The sequence below is a fragment of the Mustela nigripes genome, chromosome 1 (assembly GCF_022355385.1).
Source record: "Mustela nigripes isolate SB6536 chromosome 1, MUSNIG.SB6536, whole genome shotgun sequence".
NCBI lineage: Eukaryota > Metazoa > Chordata > Mammalia > Carnivora > Mustelidae > Mustela > Mustela nigripes.
Genome location: NC_081557.1, coordinates 93,737,050 through 93,756,576, shown reverse-complemented (window position 1 = coordinate 93,756,576; position 19,527 = coordinate 93,737,050). Strand labels below are relative to the sequence as shown.

Here is a 19,527-nt window from a genome sequence, read left to right as displayed (position 1 = left end):
CCCAGGACCCTGGGATAGAGCCCCACATTGGGCTCTCTGCTCAGCAGGGAGCCTGCTTCCCTCTCTCTCTCTCTCTCTCTCTCTCTGCCGGCCTCTCTTCCTACTTGTGATCTCTGTCTGTCAAATAAATAAATAAAATCTTAAAAAAAAAAATCTTTTTAGGTACCAAAGAAAAGGATATTAAAAATAATAGTTATGTACTTATTTTATGTTTATTAAACATAACACACCTAGCAAAATAAAATTCCTAATTTGGTATTTTTTCACAGGCCTTTGTTAGGGAAAAGCAATAAAGTGACTTAAAGATAAATTCTAAATGAGTTGAGTATAGACCACCTGTGGATATGGGAAAACTGGTCCTCAGATAAATGAAGTTAAGATTAACTCTGTAGGATAAGCAGACTCCTTAAACTGAAAGCAAAATGTGGTGGATCTGTGATTTTGTTCATCTTCTCCAGATCTATGGACTCCTAAAGGGGTGTTTAAGAAGGTTAAGGGTTGGGCCAAATACAAAGGGATGCTAAGGGTTTGGGCCAAATACAAAATGAGGGTCGAATACTCCTCACGGAGTATCTAAAATGGTCCCACATCCACGCGGACTGGCTGTTCAATGTCATGTATTTAAGTATCTCTTCCCATTGCCATCAAGTCGCGGTGCTGCCTGACTGCCGAGTGGGGGGTGGCTGTGAGAGGGATGGAGTTGGCCCACTGGCAGACGCCAATGACCAACAAAGCCTTAGTGCTCAAAGACCGAGTGCCTTAGGCATCGGAGGCAGGAGCCCTTTGGTTGTTGCATAGTGGCTGGTGTTCAGGAGAATAAAGCTGGCAGGCTATGATGCAGAGGGTTCTGTGTCTGGAGGAGCTACTGAAGGAATTCCTAGCTGACTCTCCCGAGCTGTCAATAGCACTCCGGGAAAGGAGGGCAGTGAATGATCAGGTGACTTTCTTTCTTTCTTTTTTTAATAAAGATTTTATTTATTTATCTGAGAGAGAGCACGAGTAGGAAGAGGAGCTGAGGGAGAAGCAGACTCTCTCCTGAACAAGGAGCCCAATGTGGGGCTCGATCCCTGGGATCATGACCTGAGCCGAAGGCAGACGCTTCACTGGCTGAGCCACCCAGGCACCCTATCAAGTTAAACTTTCTTGAACACTGAGTCTTATTTAAGATGCCAAGGAAGACTCTCAATTCCCACTCAGATTAATAAAATGGTTGGTAACTCTTAACCTTCTTTTATGTAGAAAGACTTTCTCTTTATATACATTCCAAAAAGTTAAATATCAAGAAGAAAATGCTTGTGTGGCTCACTTCGGATAACCACACACATACACACACCAACAAAAACAAGAAACAATAGTCTCCCATAAAAATGTGCTGAGTAAGGAAGCAGCGCAGCTAGGTAGGAAGAGACAGGTAAAGGGGGCTCTGTAACCAGGCTCACAGAAAGTTCCACATGCGGAGAAATACTATAAACAAGATATTAGCCAGAAAGAAGGGAATATAACAAATCTACCTTGTTTGTTCTAAATACAGATGAGACATTTCCATAATATTTACAAATCTACCTTATTTGTCCTAATTTATAGATGAGGTATTTACCAAGTTCCCCAGTCAGTTTTCTATAAAAGATGGCCATAAAAAGCCCCCCGCGGCAACCCATCTGGTACCCCTGTCACTCTAGAGAGCACTTTCTGTTCTCGCCTTCTCTTAAGAAACTTTCACTTCCTTCCCCCTATGACCCGCAAGATTCATTCTTCGACTCTTGTAAGACAAGAACCCTCCAATGGTGCCATGTTAGAGTTCAACATGATCAATAGTTGTGTCTTTGTTTTTGGAAGGCACTGTCACTTCCCTGTGGGTGAGGGCTAGTAGGAGACTGAGGTCAAAGGAATTCAGGTATGCAGTTTTACTCCTTGTACTTAGAAGGATAAATCTCTCTTGAACCTACAGAAGATGGAAGACAAGGCTTATAAAGATCATTATCAAGTCTTCCAAGAGGTAGGAGGTACAGTGCTTATAATATTTTGCATTTGGGAGCGAGTATAATTTCATAGGTGGGTGGGGCTATATTCTATTTGGAAGATACTTGGGACACTGGAAGAGTTTAGGGGCGGGGACTGGGTGAATGTCTACTCAGGTTTCACAAAGGAGTTAATGTATTATTAAAGCTAATGGGCCCCTACAAGGAAAGTTAATGGATATTAAGTTTGCTTAAATGAATTACATATTAACAAAGTCACAAGAAATCTACTATCTGCCAATTTAGATAATATCTGATCATTTCTGTTTTCCCATTATAGGGACATTACGCCACAATAGTTTTGGTGATATGAAAATTATAAGCATGATGCCTATAATGAAGCTACATAATGATGGAGATGAAATGAATTAACAAGAAAAACCTGCATTATGTAATGTTAAATTGAGCCAAACTCATTGAGTAAGAAAAGGTGAGAACAGGATTGGCGTCTTGGAAGCAACTTTTCACATTTAACTTTAGCCACAAAGTAGAGAAACGATTAGAAGCCACATTTTACACCTTTCCCTGGCCCCCGTTTTGCTCAGGCAATGGTGGCCCTCAAGACACATGCTCACTTCTAGCCCCGGAACCTGCGAATATGGCCTTATTTGGAAAGAGATGTCTTTGTGGGTGTATCAAGTTCAGGATCTTGAGATAAGACCATTCTGGATTAGCTGGGTGGGCAATGACTTCAACAGCAAATGTCCTTATAGGACACATGCAGAAAAGAGAAGGCCAAGTTGAGACAAAGCAAGAGGTGAGAAAGACATGCCTCACACCAAGGACTATCTGGGGCCCCCAGGAGCCAGAAAAGGCAAGGAAAGCTCTTCTCCCAGAGCCCTTTTGAACGAGTGTGGCCCTCCTAACACTTCAACGTTGGTGTTCAGTCCTCTAGAACTATGAGAGAATAAATTGGTTGTGTTAAGCCACGAAGTTGGTGATAATTAGTTACGGCAGTGCTAGGAAATTAATGGAGAGATGGTAATGCTTTGCCTTTATCAGACCCCAGGGGGTTGCCTTTCTAACCAAACTCTTACACCAGTCCCACTCTGCACACTCAAATGTCACTTGCCATCTTTCAGATGCTCAGTTACAGATCTCTGAAAAAAAGTGAGGTGTTGGCTACTTGGCCACAACTTTGCTGCAAGGATGGTTTTGTGCAGAAAATACTTTGGCAAGCACGAGAGTCCTCAGAGAAAACACGGAGAGCGTCTTCAGTTCATTGGGCACAGTGAGGACACCACCTCACTCCCCACGATCTAGCCGTTATTGATGAAGCCATTGAAATTGTGGCACCGATCCCAAAGAGTTCCACTTTTAAACTCATTGCTATACTTTAAGTTAAAAATGGAAGAGAACATGCAATTTAAAGCAAAATGCTGATGGAGAATGGGAAGAAAAGACCCTCTATATATTAAAAAAAAGAAAAAAAAATCAGCACTTCTGCTGGGGCTAAGAAAGTGGGAGGGACCACCCTCGATTGTGAAGTTGACAAAGAAATGATTACCGTCAACACTCACAAAATGCAATTAATTGAGTCATGTGATAGAACAGATTGGAATCGTTTTAAAATTTTACATTTGGGTTAAATGTAGTATTTTGAAAATCCTCACTGGCACTCTATAGTATGGCAGTGTTTCAATAAAATAATCCTTTGATTATTTTACTACTGAGACAACAAGATAGAAACTCTATCATATGTATTCAATAAATGGCTTCTCAAGTGTTTTTCACCAACTGCTACTCTGTGCCCTCAGGATAAAATATTCAGGTACTGCTATGATTGGAACAAAGGCCTGTGTCGTTCCCTCCCCAAATTCCTGTGCTGGAATCCCACTGGGGTGATATGAAGAGGCGGGGCCTTTGGGAGGTGCTCAGGTCCTGGGGGCGGAGCCCTCACGAATGGGATTAGTGCCCTCCTGAAAGCTGCTCTAGAGATCTCTAGCCCCTTCCGCCAGGAGAGGATGCAGGGACAAGGCAGTGACTCTGAACCAGGAAGAGGGAGGGTTTTCTCTAGAACACAGCCGTGCTGGTGCGCCTTGTTCTCGGACGTCCTAGCCTCCAGAATGGAGTCATAAATGACTGTTGCCCATAAGCTACTTGGTGCTGCTTTGTTAGAGCAGCCTGAACGGACGAGGACAGGTACTCACACTGTACTTCAAGGTACCGCTGGGTCTGCAAGTTTCCGGTAACAGCTGGATGCTCCACCTGACAGATCACGGGGACCCCGTCGTCCTCCTTGTGCACCTTCAGCATCAGCTGACTGGTCACCGTGTACATGTCTGACCACTCCTCCACCTCCGATTTGCCTGGGGGACACGGAATATGCCGAGACATCAGAGCTGAGTGAGTTCCTATCGCTCTCTTTCTACAGGCTCCTCTCCCCGCCCCAACATTGCTATTGTACCCGAGACGATGGAAGTCACTCGGGATAAGGGTATGCTGTGGGTAGACAGCAGATAAAATGAGAATTTTCTAATTCTCAACCTTGCAGGAGAGTATGTAAGATGTATTTCTACCCCACATAATAGATACTATTTTTATTTAAATATATTACATATGTTGTCTTCTATCTTGAAACCTCCCACTAAAAGGCAGCTGAAAGTTGAACCACGTTGCCATCTGACTGCTTAAGGCATTTTGGAGGAGGAAAAAGAGAAGTGCTTTGCACCCCTAACCGCCATCTGAACTTGAAACGTCTAGTAGGCTGTCATGTGGTTTAAAAATTCCAGGACATCATCCAAATCCCTGAAGTAATTCAATCAGGAACAGAGATATAAACAAGCCCCAATGCCCACCTCCCTCAGCAACAATTACCAGGGAAAGTAACTAACTGGATTTACATAATTGAAATTGTAATTGAAATGTTTAAACTCTGAGACTTTTGGAAGACCACAAAACAACAGCAGCAACAACAACAAAACCGCACTGGCAGTGGGTAGAGCAAAGTAAGATAGAGGCTTCGGGCCAGATGGGAGACACGTCCAAGAACACCCAGAAAAGGAGGGAGGAGGCTTCCGGACGGGATGAATAGGCCAACGCGGCCCCTTTCCTGAACTCAGCGCTCCCTGGGACATGGCGCACCATTAACTTTCTTTTAATGTTTTGTACTTATCGGTACGCATTTAATGGCTCAATTCACTTAGAAAAGCAGAGGGGAAATGAGAAACTCCTTCCTTCCAAAACCATACCTAGGAAATAGGAGATTAAACAGAGCAAGCTTTTTGAAACTGAAGCTGTTATATATAGATTTATCTGTTTCTAGATATAGATTTTTATATCCCCTTTCTAAAAGGCCTTATTCTTTTCTTCCTGGCACTCCTGATTTATTCAAGAAGCACACACCAAGCACTTACCTTGGCCCAGATACAGCTGCACGCTTTACAAACATTCACTCATTTCATCTGCCCAAGAATCGCATACACTCTGTAATAGTAATATCCCCATTTTAGCAGAAATTGCTAAGCACAGCTGGCACTTCTGTCAGATGACCAGAGCTGTATGAGCCATGGGGTACTACTTCCAAAGCAGCCTTGGAAAGGAAGGGGTAGGAGGGCTGACCTGCCCTCCTCCTCAGGATGGCCGACACAGAAGGCTCAGCCTGGGTCCAGGCTGCGGCCGAGGTGCTGCCGAAGGGGGCAGATATTAGAAGGTCCAGGAATCCAATGAGGGGCAGCCTCGGCCCAGGGAGAGAGGGTGGGGAACAGCATTAAAGGAGCAGCCTGAGCCATAATCACAAATGGCGAACTTTGCCAAAGAGCAGGCTGTTGAAACGTGCACATGAGCTACAGATTCCACGAGAAGGGGCGTGTCTGCAGATCCACAGCGAGGGTACAATCCTTCTCACACTTAACGCACCTGCCCCTACAGGAAAGCAGAGTCAGTGAGCTGATGGTGCAGGGATCCATGTTAGAAGGAGGCAGAATTCACCGTGTTTTTTAAATGTCTAACATGAGAATCTGGGGAGCTAACCTATCGTAGGTCAGAGGGTGAATGAGAACTGAGGGACAACATGGACACCTGGAGTTCAGGGGAACACCCCAATAGTGGCTCTTCCTTGTCTAAAGAGTTCTAGTTCTTTCTGAGCGCCGGAGTCAAAATCTAGCAGCACCTTTCTCCACAAACCCTCAAACCACAGGGGGAGGATATGCATTAGAGTCAATAAGACGCCTTTAGGCTGTGGCTTCAGACGCATTTAGTAATTGATTAGGGGCCCTGTTTATGTGGATATTTTTGTTTTAGGGACATGTTTGGCATTCATCTTTCATCTCCCACAAGGTGTGGCTTTGCCGGAGTCAGGGGCCCGCCCAATACTTCTGGAAAGGGCAGTCTGCCCCTCACCTTTTAGCTCCTTGTTCCCTTTGAACCACCTGATGGTTGTGGCTGGTTTGCTGGCCATGGCAGTGCAGTTGACTTCAATCTCCTCGCCTTCCACCGCTGTGTCTTTCTGGATATCGATCATCAGGTTGCGTGGAGGGACTACAAATGAAACACAGAATCCATTTCTGCACATAGCCCTCTTTTCATTAGAAATTCGCACCACCGCTACCAAAAAGAGGAGACAACCAGTGGACATTCCTGATGGGATTTTAAAACGAACTGCTACCAGAGGGGAAAAAAGAAGTACAAAGACATCATTAAGAGTGTGAATTATGTCAAAGTGGTTAATTGAGAATTTCTCTCCTAAAATTATCTTATAAAATGTCCAGTCTCCCACTCCTGAGTCATCAGTGACCAAGTTATAACAACAGTGGTATTAGTTACCATCAGTTATTAGAAAACTGACCAGAACATAGATCGAAAAGTAAGACAAGTACATGCTAGTGAATTTATCATCCTCATTGGGAAGGATCTGGAAGGACTCTCTGTCCTTGAACTCAACCCTTGGATTTCAATCTTCATATAGAAAGATCTTGAAGAGAATCACAAAAGATCGAAAACTTAAGAGTCCCTTAAAAGAATCGCTCACCATAAGCACAAACGGAAAACTCGTGCTTTAGAACGAGTTCTGTTCCATTGAAATTATCCATAAAGAACTGGGATACAATCATGACCGCCGACGGACGGCGTTGTAATAAAATCCACTGGATGGGAAGATGTGGTAAGGTAGGATGTGCCAGTTAATTTGCATTAATTTTCCCATGTTCTGAAATCTAATGCTCCAGATTTTAGAAAGCAAAGGTGAAAGAGACTATTAAGTGCCTGCAAGTCCATTTTATATGTCAGAAATAAAACCACTCTTCTTTAAGCATATTAAGCATATGGAATAAGATGGAATAAAATATTCGGGGGCTAAAGTGCGGAATATCAGATGCAGAGAAGGTAGGGTGATGGGGATGGTGAGAAAGCATGTTATTTTTTATGAAACCGAGCTGACAGGGAGACTTCACATCAGGTGCAACCTTACCACAAGACAGAGCTTCTTGAAATAAAAATCAGTAGGAATACGGAATTTGGCAGAGTGAATCTCAGACTATGTGCTCTGACCACCATGAATAAGCAAAGACAGTTCTGAGAGTTATGATTAATAAGTTTCTCAACTCAGAAGAGAAACAAGAAATTAAATATGTATAAACATGCCATCCTGATGATCAAGTTGAATAATATATCTCTGATACCGCTTCAATAAATTATGGGATTAAACCACGTATTTGGGATTTCCAACTGTTTGAGTCCAATGTAAAATTCTGTGCACAGGGAGACTTTTACATTGACTTGAAGCACTTGAAAACTCCTACAGAGAACGATGGAAAAGAAAAAGGAAAAATGGCATGTTGCTTATGTTTCCCAGCAAGACAGTGTGTGGGGTGTGTGTGTGTGTGTGTGTGGAGGGGTGACTATTAGAGCAAAAGCAGGCCCCTTCTTTGTTCCCCACGGAAAAGGAAAAGAACACATTTGCTCAAGTGGATGTGTTGCCAAAGTGATATGGCCCAAATGAGTAGTTAAACATGGCAAAGAACTACCCTCGCTTACATTTAAAAAAAAATACATAAGCATAAAGAGAGATAGTCTAACATCCAATTTGGAGCTGCACATCTGCCAGTGTTTTAAGAGACACAGAAAGGCAGTGACAAAAGTAAATGGGGCGACTTTAGCTAGCTATTTCCTGAACGTAGATATTCTTTCCAGATGATAATCGGGATGGTTATAGATTTTCATCACGTACGCCTAGAGAGTTGATAGGGAATCCACACAGAGACTGGATGTTTTGGACCAACAAATACTACCAAATTCTGAGTGTGGTATCACAGGAATATAGAAACAAAATGCTATTGTTAGAGCGAATGTCGGAGGAAAAGATTGCCCAAGCCTGAAGAAAATAAGATCCCGGTGAGCTAGGAGGAAGAAGTAAGAGGCAAGAGGATGAAATCACCAAAGAGTAAAAGACATAGGAACGCCACCCCCCACAGCCCCTCACATGGAGGAATCAAAGTCAGACAATAGTATTTCTATCAAGGTTCAGACAGAAGTAAAAGGAGAGTGATGGAAATCATTCTTGATGTTGGCATTTGCCATGACGCCCAACGAGAAATGGGATTGAGTACAGTGACTGAGAAGTGATATGCAATTTAAGGAAATTCAAACTGAGTAGGTTTCACTCAGAGAAAGTGATCCTCTTTGGATAGGACAAAGAGGGCAATGGAGTCCGGCGGATTCCAGTCCGCTTGTGTAACTTTGAAGAAAAACCTTGCCGGTAGCTCTGTGGTAACCTGGGAATCTCGGCAGGAAGAGATCCCGGAGTCATTAAAGGTTCCTGAACGCTCCACTGTCAAGTCTCAATGGCACCCAGCCTCCCAACACGGGCTTTGCCAGGCATTCATTTCCTGTGTGTTCCTGGGGCTCTTTCCTTCATTCTCTCCTTTGCCGAGCTGGGCCTGAAGACCGCTTAGTCCTCATCACAGGCTCCCCTAAACACCACTAGCTGCTCCTCTTCGGTGGTCTTTCTGTCTGTAAGATGGAGGCGGTCGTGGATGGGACAGCACGTTCTTTCTGCATTAGCAATCACGACTGCCAGTTCAAAGGAAGGAGATGGGAAAGTGCACGTACAATTAAGCCAAGAGGAACGCCTACCAGTGCCTCTTAGATGTTGTTTGGAGGCTCAGAGCCTGACCAGCAGCAAAGAGACCCTCTCTGTTTTGGATTACCTATTGGTTGGCATCGCCCATGCTGCTTCTTCTTCTTCTACAATAGACATGCCATCAAGTCCCCTGACCCTTCAGGGGGACACCTATACCCATACTAGGTCCTTGGGTCATCTTCACGAAGAGCTGACTGACATCATCTAACTTCACTTTGCTAAAGTGAACATGGGGACAACTTGCCACATCTTGGAAAACGGGACCAGTGCAGAAAAATAAAGAAGTTTTCATTGAGAAAAGCATCCTGAGAAAGAGCTGAGTGACTTTATTCCAAGTCCACAGTGTTTTCAAGATTGTGGCCAGGATTTCTGACTTCACTAAGATGAGAAGAAGAAAACAGTTAAGGGTAGTGGGAACTGTGTGATTTGTATACCTGAAATCAAATTGAATCATGGGAGTCACAGTGGTTTGTTGATATTAGCTATAAAGGTGACTTCTCTGATTTTTTTTTTAAGTACAAAGAAGCTTTGGAAAATATAAACGAGGTGATTTAAGTCTTTCTAAAAAAAAAAAAAAAAGGGACCAGACAAGAAAAACTCCAAATTTATTTTGGTCTATTAATTGTACCCCATTCTCCCTTCAACTCCACAATGCCTACTGTAATATAAAAGTGATTAGTACAGTGTAAAAATCCATTTGTGGGAAAAATGAATTAAAACCGCTACTAACCAGAGAATACACTTAAACGTGCTCTACTAAACAGACACATTTAGTAAAAACTGCCTGCGGCCGTTAAGGAAAATAACCAAAGATGTATGTAAGGAGGTGCATACAGATGAAAACCTGAATGAAAATCACAGGGGGAAATACTAGAAAATAGCAAAGAAATGTCAAGGTTCTTCTCAGCTAACCTCAAATCTATAAGAGTGCTCATTATAAACATTACGCCTACAACATTAAAAAAAATCAGCAATATCAAGATGAGTCACACATTAATTACAACAAAAGAGGAGTCTTAAAGCTGATCAGTATGTGAAATCTCACTCCAAAACCCTTTGAAATAATTAGGTTCTCCTGTTCCTGGAATCTTAAGAGTGAACACTAATCTTAGAAGGACAGGACTGTAATAATATTGCTGCTATTATCAGTAACTATATTTATCTTAAAGGGGTGTCTTCTCTTTCTCATTACACTGTTTCCACGAATACTGGTATAAAGGGAGTTCTACACTATGATCGAGAGAAAAGAACAAAGTCACACAAGTGGAAGGAGTGAATGTAGCATCCTAAAAGGCACCCAAATGTGTGCAAAATACCATTGACAAGTTTTCAGTTTTTACATGGATCAGATAATTCACGTAACAGCAACTAACAAATAACCATCTCCACGTCTTACAATTATGCTGAAATTTTTGCTGAATGCTTCAAACAGCTAATAGACACATGCACCAAAGGGAGCATCTCCAACCTATCAAGAAGTTTGACAGCTGTGTAAGTATATACGGAGTCCTTTTCAGAGAACCATAGATAGAAACGAAGATGCTAATAGATCACTATTCATTCATTAGAATATCTGAAAATTCTAAACCTTAGGAAGAAGGTTTGAATATAGGAGTATGAGTGGAAATTGTCAGATTTTGGAATATGAAAGACTGAAACACTGATGACAACAATTTCACTCTGTCAAAGGCTCCTAGAGTCAATTCAATGGAAAGGATATTAAATGAATACATAATATCTGCAGAAAAAGCATCTCCCGGTATTACTCTTAAGTATGTTTAAGTTAATGCTTCTATACAATACAAGCAGGAACCTATTACTTCTAGAATAATCAGGCCTCCAGTAGGATTACAGCCATAAATGCCTCTCGGAAGTCTAGCGCTGTCAGGCTGACTCCCAAGCACTGGGCATAGTCATCCAAACTAACCTAATCCAGTGGGTTCGCGAACAAATGTACACAATTCCGGAAACTGACAAGCAGTCACTGCTTGCCCGTGGTCAGACGTACTCCCGAAGACAAAAGATGTGCACCTTCAGGGAAAAGTCTCGAAAACGGCAGCATTTGGGATTTTACTGAAAACAACCCAGGCTAAAAGACACAAAGGTTGTGAGCCAGAACTGTAGGGTCTGTTTCAAAGCCTATGGTTCTAGATTTGTACTATGTGCTCTGTAACCCAGGCGGGATGGCTCTTCTCTCTTCTTATCATTTCTTCCTGTGAAAGATAGTCAGGTACACTATCTTTAGATGTAGAAAACACCCTAAAAACTACACTATCCCATTCCACTGCTGTAACTCTCGTGCAAAGGCCATAATCAATGATGGATCCATGGGCGGATGGCTGCCTACTGGAGTCACACACTGCACACTATTTTCAAATACTTCTGAACAACTACATGGACAGAAAACCTCAAGGCACATCTGTAAAACACCAGAAGAAGTCATTCCAGCAAAACCTTTCACGCTTATTATTTCTTCAGGTTTAAGAGGGATTACGCTAAAATTAAAGCAGACACGTACATCTGAAAGTCATCTATCGTTCAACACAGACTCTGTTAGAAATTGCAACAGGACTTCCCCAAATCAGTATTCCTCTTATCAAGAACATGTATGTAAGCACTAGGGACACGTTTTAGTTTAATGAATGAAGAATTATTTCCCCTTTTACAGCTGTGTTTAAACAGAGTAATGAGGCAGCAGCCCCATATGGACATCCATAAATACATGTATGTTCACACACACCAAGCAGAAACGTCCTTCATATTTATCTTTCCTCCTTAATCTTCATATCATTACACCGAAAAGCTGCACTCTGCCGCCGCAAATAGACTTTGATGCATCGTCTTTCTGAAGGTGTAAATCAGAGATCTTGCCTCATGCCTTAGTGTACGTCCTTGAAAACTCGGTTTAAAAAACCCACATCAGCTGCTGTTATGTACTGGTATACACATTTGTCTAAGAGGTGACTAATTCAGACCACCTTCAACACAGGGATATCTGCTGACTCCATCAAAATCTAAATATGGAAAGTTAGCTGTTGGATTTTTCCTGAAAATCACAACCTGGTGATCGTCACTGAAGACATTCAACTCCCTCGAAGTGTCCTCAGCAGCCTGTCGACAGGCCTGGCTTATTATCAGCCTCCTCTCCCTAGAAGCTCTCAATTCTTTTATGTCCAATGGTTGTAATTTGTGGCAAAGTGTGTGTTCATGGGGTATGATTTTTACAGCGTCGTCTAGAGTAGAAGCAATACACAAGGCGGTGAGTAAAGCCAGATATGAGATCAACGATATTAAATGATGTAACGCAGAAGGAAAATTCATTAAGGGGACTTTATAAGTGAGCTCTGCCACAGGGTACAATACAGATGTGGTAGCCTACCTCCTTTTCTCCTGCACAGAAGGAACAAAAAAAAAAAAAAAGAAAGAAAGAAAGAAAAAAAATCCTGGTCGTTCAGAAGCAATGACGTTTCATGTGGTGAGTGATTCATCTCAGGGCTCTACATTCTCTGGATCTTTGCTTCTGAAGCTTGAGGGTTGAACCCAAGAGCAGGTGGGATCTATAAAGACTGCTGATTGCCATTCCTTAAAGTGTTTGGTAAAATAGGCTATTTTTAAAATTCAGCAACAGGGCAGCGATCCATCCTACAACAGGTTTGAATAACAAAATTTACCATTAGCCTCTTCCTTGCTGCTGGAAGCCATCCGGTAAGGGCTCCCCGACTCCGTTTCCCAAGACACCCCCCCACGCGTTCCTTACCCAGCACTGTGATTGTGGTGTAACTTTCTTGTGGGGGGTCAGTGTAGAGCTGGCAAAAGTATCTTCCTTCATCCGAAATTGAGACGTTTGTCAGCGACACTTTGAGTTCACTGCTAGAAAAATTCAGCAACTGAAACCTGCTGTCCTTCAAAGCTATGAAACAAAACACAGAGGTAGTGATTAGGGGGAAGACAACAGACAGTCCATTTTCCCTGCCTAGGGGAGGAGAGAGTTAGGGGATTCAAAAGGCCACGACGGAGAAGAAAAATGGAGCGAGTCTTTGTGTACCTGTTGGGTACTTCTTCATACTTCCTGAATTATTATTTTGGGCTTCTGCAAAACCGCGTGTAGACAAATAACCTTCAGCCAAAGGAGACTGACACACATGGAGGCCTGTGGTGTAGCCGCACACCTGTGCGCGCACACACGCATATGCACGCACTCACGCACGCACTCGCACGCACGTGCACGCACACCCCTTGTTGTCTGTTACCTGCCCTGATTCATAATTGTTTCAGATTTTCTATCAGAGTTCGGTAAAATGAAAACAGAAGGAAAGCGCAGGCTCCAGGCCCTGAGAAGTTCAGGCTTTTAAGTTGTCTCGAAAAATCTGAGGCCTTGAAAAAAAAGAAAAACTGGTTCCAAATTATAAAGATTAAAAAAAAATCATTATTAGTAATTTCTAAAAGCAAAACGGAAGTCCTTAAAAAACAAAAAACAAAAAACAAACAAACAGAACAACCAAAACAAACAAAAAAACCTTCACAGTGAAACAATCCAATTTAACTTGGATGCACCTTTGTATTTGGTTTGGTTGGAGGTGGAGCCGCCCGGAATCCATGACCTCAGGCCTCCCAAAGCCTCAGACCCCCCCCACTGCAGTTTTCTAATTACATTCAACTTCACAACAGGAACCGTAGGAAAGCAGAGTCACTGCAAAAGTCAGGTATGTGGGCTTTTTATTAATTTCAAATATTCACTTTTAAAGTCCTTATGTCAATTTTGGCAAAGGCTAGCTTTCATTCATAATGACCAAAATTCACTCTAAGAATGACCGGCCCCTCTTCTTTGACCTTCGTTCATCCTCTGCAATGTTCCTTAGTTTTACCAACTCTTTCCCTAGTTCATGATATGTTCTGGGGCATTGGGGAGAACGCGGACAAGCGGATGTAAAGGGTCATTCCTCGACATCTGCTTTGATTAGCCACCCATGCTCCCAAAGAGCCATTTTTTGAAAGACTCTGACATGCATCTGAACCATTTCTGGGATATACAATTAAGTTCTGATAATTACCTACAGAGATATTACATTTGGTAAGATTTCAGCCCATGGTAACCTCTGTCTACCAGAGGTTACGGTGATAGGACATTTTGGTTTTCTCTTTATAGGCACACATTGTCTTGGAAACTTCCATCTTCAAACTGAACAGACCACCCTGCAGAATGCTATATTTTCCTTGCCTTACCCTATTTGAGTTGTTTGTGTCAGCGAAGTATTTGGGACTCAATTGCAATTCACCTTGAATTACTACAATCAATTCCTATTGCAAAGTAAGACTGCTTTACTTTTAAAAGGGACCATTCAAGGTTTCTATTAAGTAGAAAGATTATGATTGCATGTCTCTTCTTCCCTCTGAAGAATTGACTAAACTTTAAGCATCTAACATTAAATTTAGAAAAGGAGGCCTTGGCAATCTCTTTATCAAGACAATATGTAGGAAGAAAAAGTTGCCACCTAATGCTACAGAGATAGAAACTTACGCCTGAAGTCTCTGAAATAAATGGTCTGCCTGTTGGGATTCAGAAGCTGAATCACGGAGTCGTCACTCTTATTGACTTGACAGCTGATGGTTGCGACTTCTCCCTCGATCACTGTCACGTCTTTCGTAAACAAATTCTGTCCATCGCCTTAAAAAGAAAGAGGGAGAAAAGAATTTCCATCAATTAAAATTTGGTTCATATTTTCTCGTAAGAACGAGAGACAAGAAATGTATTCCAAAATGGGCACCAAGGGCGACAATGGTGTGGCTCCCATCTTCCTCCACCGTCCATGAAGGGAGTCCGTTCACCCCAGAGAGACCCAGGGGCAAAATGCAACTAAGGCTGGGATCAACATGCTCTTAGAAGTCATGATGCAACGTCCCGGCCTCCGCTATCTTGTACCCGTTGAGGAGTGTGTTGGAAAGGTACCGAAAGGTCAGAGAGTTGACTTTTCTAAGAAACTGCCGCTCTCAGGGATGGAGTAGGGGAAAAGCATATACCTACCCTCAGCTCACATGCCCTTGAGCTAAGCTATTTGGTTGCCTCACAGGAAACTCTAGGGGCCACTTAATAGGAGCAGAGAGGCGGGCTCGGTAAATAATCTCATCTTGTTAGCAGATGTCGTCATTCTCAAGGTATAGGCACTTCAGCTGTTTACTGTGTGGGAGAGGGAGGACCTACCCAACTAGGACTGTCTGGAAGCCCAGTAAAATCCTGGGAAGGCTCCTAGTTCAGTCTGTTACTCTGCTCTCAGAAACTCATGGCTTCATGACTCACCCAGAGCCCTGGGCGGTCCTGAGCCTTGCTCCTTCTGTCGATGGCCCCCCATCTAGCCATTTAGACTTTCTCTTTCAGAACTCCTCACTAAGTCAAGGCTTTCGGATTCACTGATAGAAGGCTTATCTCCACATCTGCTCTCATTTGTTGCTTCTGTGATTAGTGACAGGAGCCGCAGCCCCTCGTAAATGACCCATTTGATCCACAGCACAGGAAGGGGAAGAAGAGAATTCAACTGACGAGCAGAAGATGAAGTAATTGTTGAATGTCCTGTTCTGCACCAGCACAGCAGAGCATACAGAAATACAGGGCACTGTCCTGATCTTCCAGAAACTGCCAGGTGGGTGGAAATGGGCATCGAATCTGCACGTGTGGAGTAAAAACTGTAGCATGGGCGATGGGTATGGTGGTCGATCAGGAAGGGGAAGAAGATGATTGCTTTTTGGCTGTATGATTTCAAGTAAAGCATTTAAAGTCCCTGAACCAGTTTCTCATCTGCAAAATGGGGACAGTAATTCAAAGCCCTCTCAGAGAGCTGTCAGAAGGATTGAGGAAGGCAATAAATATAGATCATTTAGCACCGAGTCTAGCTTCCTATAAGACTGAATAAATGGTGGCTGCCATCATCCTCACCATCCTCTTTCTAGTTGTCAAATCCCAACATTTACCAGGCAACTCCACGTGGTGAGTGGTATGGATCTGAGAATGGAGTCTCCTGGTCCCTCTTCCCAAGCTTTCCAGGTGACTATAGATCAGGGTGGTTCATGCATTCCCCCCACCAAAACAAACAAACAAACAAAAACAAAAGAAAAGCCCAAACCCCAACTTTTTTCACAGTTAGAAACAAAGGTCAAAGATAAATACTATTGTGAGAGAGCGCGCACATAGAGATGTAATTAGAAGAAATGGAAGATTTCCACGTGCTATTGTAATTTCTGCTGAAGGACCCTTTTTTGGCAGGACACAGTGAGGAAGTGTGACCAGGGTGTCTGAGATGGCTTTAAGCCAAATCTACCTAGAAACAGACCAGCCTCTGATAGAGGATTCGAAGGGAGGGAACTAGGGGATAAGGACAAAATTATTAGAGCCACAGACAAACAGAAATTCTTGGTGCTTGAGGAGTCAACCAACGTGAAACCCCAGCCTTGAGATCTCTGATGCAGGAAATTAACCTTGGTGTGAGCATGCGGGCCCACAGGCCTTGTAGTGAGCGAAAGGGGAAACTTTCCCTAGTTTGATTCCGCAGCAAAGGCTTAGTGGGGTGAACAATGTTGTGGAATAACAACAAAGAGAAAAAGTGATCCAAAAAAAAGAAAAAAAAAAATCAAACAAACAAAAAAAACAATCCCAAGAAACAAAAACAAAAACAAAATCCACGAAGGAATGCTTCTTTTTCCCTCCGCAGATTTCTGTGACAAACCCAGAATTCAAAAGTTGGCTGGAGGGAGCAGTGGATTCCCAGACTGGAGAAAAGAACAAGGAAAGGGGAATTCCTGCCAATCAAGCAAGCTTTTCAAGGTGTTTTTTCCTGGCCCTGGCAAAAGTATGTACAAAAAGGACGATACCCTTATTTCCTCAGGGTAACCTAATCTAGTAAGAAAATTCAAGAAAAATTAAACTGCACGATTCCAGCGTTGCATCGGTCTGAAGTCACGGGACTTGCTGTAAGGTGACTAGAATACCAAATGGGGTCTACTGGGTTGTAGGCAGAGAGTTCTTCTATCTAAAGAAGTCTGTTACCAACATAAATAAGAATCTCCCACTTCTAAAAGGAACCCATAGAGGGGCGCCTGGGTGGCTCAGTGGGTTAAGCTGCTGCCTTCGGCTCAGATCATGATCTCAGGATCCTGGGATGGAGCCCCGCATCGGGCTCTCTGCTCAGCAGGGAGCATGCTTCCCTTCCTCTCTCTCTGCCTGCCTCTCTGCCTGCCTGTGATCTCTGTCTGTCAAATAAATAAATAAAATCTTAAAAAAAAAAAACACCATAATAGGAACCTATAGAAAGACTGCCCGGGGATAGGCCTCAGTCCCTTCAACATTAACCGCACCTTACAAGTCCTGACCACCATCTTGGGGGGTACTGGAACTTAAAGCCAGTTACAATTCCACTGGACCCTAATAAGATGCTTTCTGTAGAACTATACCTTTTAGTGTCAGTCCTTCCTCAGAATGCTGGTGTGTTCTCTCTGAGTACCATCCAGACCCACATTAAGGCTCTCAGACATTAGCAGAGGAGACGGGAGACAAAGAGGAGGTGACTGTGATCCTATGTTTTATGCAATTAAAGTAATAAAACAGGGGTGTTGCTTGTTAAAAAGTGTATACATTCTTAATTACTACTTATAATTAGGTAACATAAGACCGGATCACTTTGGTGTGTTATTATGAAGTCCTTCAGGTAAAATTTTTGCCATCTGCACATTTTTGCCCTCGTGTGCTCTGCCGCACGATGGGCTCTGCAAAACCGTGGTAGTATCATCTTTGCTACTGTATTATTTGTTGAAATTGCGAAAGCCAACCTCAAATCTGATGTCTCAGAAAATGACAGTTCCTTGCTATGTTAACATGGTTATAATACTAATGCTAAAAAAATCACAAGTGATAATGAAGTATTTTGCTGAAAGAGATCAGAGTGCCTTGGCTAATGGTGGTGGCCCGAGAATGTCACTGTAAAAATCACCAATAAATTACACGGGTCAGCTGGACAGCAGTTACATTAAACAGAGCTCCATACTTTGAGGCGCCATAGGACGGTTGCGATGGAATAATAATGACCTATTTATTTGAGGCGCGGGATGTGAATGACAGTGATGAAAATACGATTTGTATGTCAGTACTCTTAACTGCCTGAAGCCTTTCTGTAAAAATAATTTCTGCTCACATCCTCAAATATTTCTTCCAAACAGAAGGGTGCACTGTGACTTGATAAATTCCCCCTTGAAATAGATATCATGACAATTAGGTTGTTATAGAACACAACTTGATGTGTAGCAGAAGGGTACAAACAGGCCATGTAGGGGCCTTTCTTAAATAATCCGTTTAAGAAAAGCCTTCCTGATTTTCTAAAACTCAATTAGCAGATATACTGTCAAGGCAGAAACAGCACATGTTCTGGGCAAGAGAAATCAAGTAGGTACAACATACCGTAGACATTAAATAAGGCTGTTAACAGCAAGGTAATTTATTTTAAGGGCGGAACAATGTCTGACAAGTATAGACATTTTTGACTGCTAATTGGTGTATATGGATGGGTGAGGTTTAAGAGAAAGAATCAAAATGGATTTTTATTTATATCAGCAATTGTATTCCCTACAACTTTCCGATTTGTCCCCCAATTTCTAAAAATACAACTTTGGCGCTGGTGAGGCCAGCAAGTCTCCCACAGTAAACTAGAAGCTTCTAGGACATTTATCACAAGACAGAGAAAGCATATTGTCTAAGAAAAGAAAAAAAAAATTCTATGATCAGTAAAGACCATTTCAGCCAAATGGGTTAGGGCTGGAGTGGGGGTGCCACGGGCTCGTCCGTCCCCTATTCATTCAGTCTTCAACAGGCTTAACTCATGGATTCTTTCCTGAAACCTCATTTGGTTACAAATTATTTCTAAGGGTATTACACACAACACTAGCACCGATGGGCATCTCCCTCATCCACGATACGGCTGCCTGAAGAGGGTGATGGGGCAGATCTCAGAGCCTGACGCTAGAATGAGAAGCAGGGGAGCGCCTGGGTGGCTCAGTGGGTTAAAGCCTCTGTCTTCAGCTCGGGTCATGATCCTGGGGTCCTGGGATCAAGACCCATATCAGGCTCTCTGCTCAGTGGGGAGCCTGCTTCCTGCTCTCTCTCTGCCTACTTGTGATCTCTGTCTGTCAAATAAATAAATAAATAAATCTTAAAAAAAAAAAAAATGAGAAGCAGGTAAGGGAGCAAATGTTTCTCTAGGGCCGGGCACTGCACTGGCTGCTTTGCACACGTTTCCCTCTCAAACTCCTGGAGTTTTCAATACCCCCACTTTAAAGGTGGAGAACAGGAGACCCAGAGAAGTTCAAACACCGGCCTCGGCACTTAACTGAATTACATGAGGCAACTTGTTTGAACTTCTCTGGGTCTCCTGTTCTCCACCTTTAAAGTGGGGG

At 42.9% G+C, this 19,527-nt stretch overlaps 1 protein-coding gene and 1 long non-coding RNA gene across 8 annotated transcripts in view; one reads left to right on the top strand and one right to left on the bottom strand.

Moving 5' to 3' along the window:
• The window catches only part of CADM1 (cell adhesion molecule 1), a 322,952-nt gene that overhangs the window by 49,082 nt on the left and 254,343 nt on the right, over window positions 1–19,527 (bottom strand). For all 7 annotated transcript variants that reach the window (XM_059416660.1, XM_059416661.1, XM_059416664.1 and 4 more), the window contains exons 2-5: window positions 14,615–14,761; window positions 12,854–13,006; window positions 6,360–6,497; window positions 4,169–4,327 (exon numbers count right to left, since the gene is read on the bottom strand). In XM_059416660.1, coding sequence (XP_059272643.1) covers window positions 4,169–4,327; window positions 6,360–6,497; window positions 12,854–13,006; window positions 14,615–14,761 — 597 coding nt within the window. The remainder of the gene's footprint in view (window positions 1–4,168; window positions 4,328–6,359; window positions 6,498–12,853; window positions 13,007–14,614; window positions 14,762–19,527) is intronic.
• LOC132012901 (uncharacterized) overlaps window positions 15,301–19,527 on the top strand; it is a 5,243-nt gene continuing 1,016 nt past the window's right edge. Inside the window, exons 1-2 of the long non-coding RNA XR_009402804.1 lie at window positions 15,301–15,731; window positions 16,797–17,060. This is a non-coding gene — a long non-coding RNA (uncharacterized LOC132012901). The remainder of the gene's footprint in view (window positions 15,732–16,796; window positions 17,061–19,527) is intronic.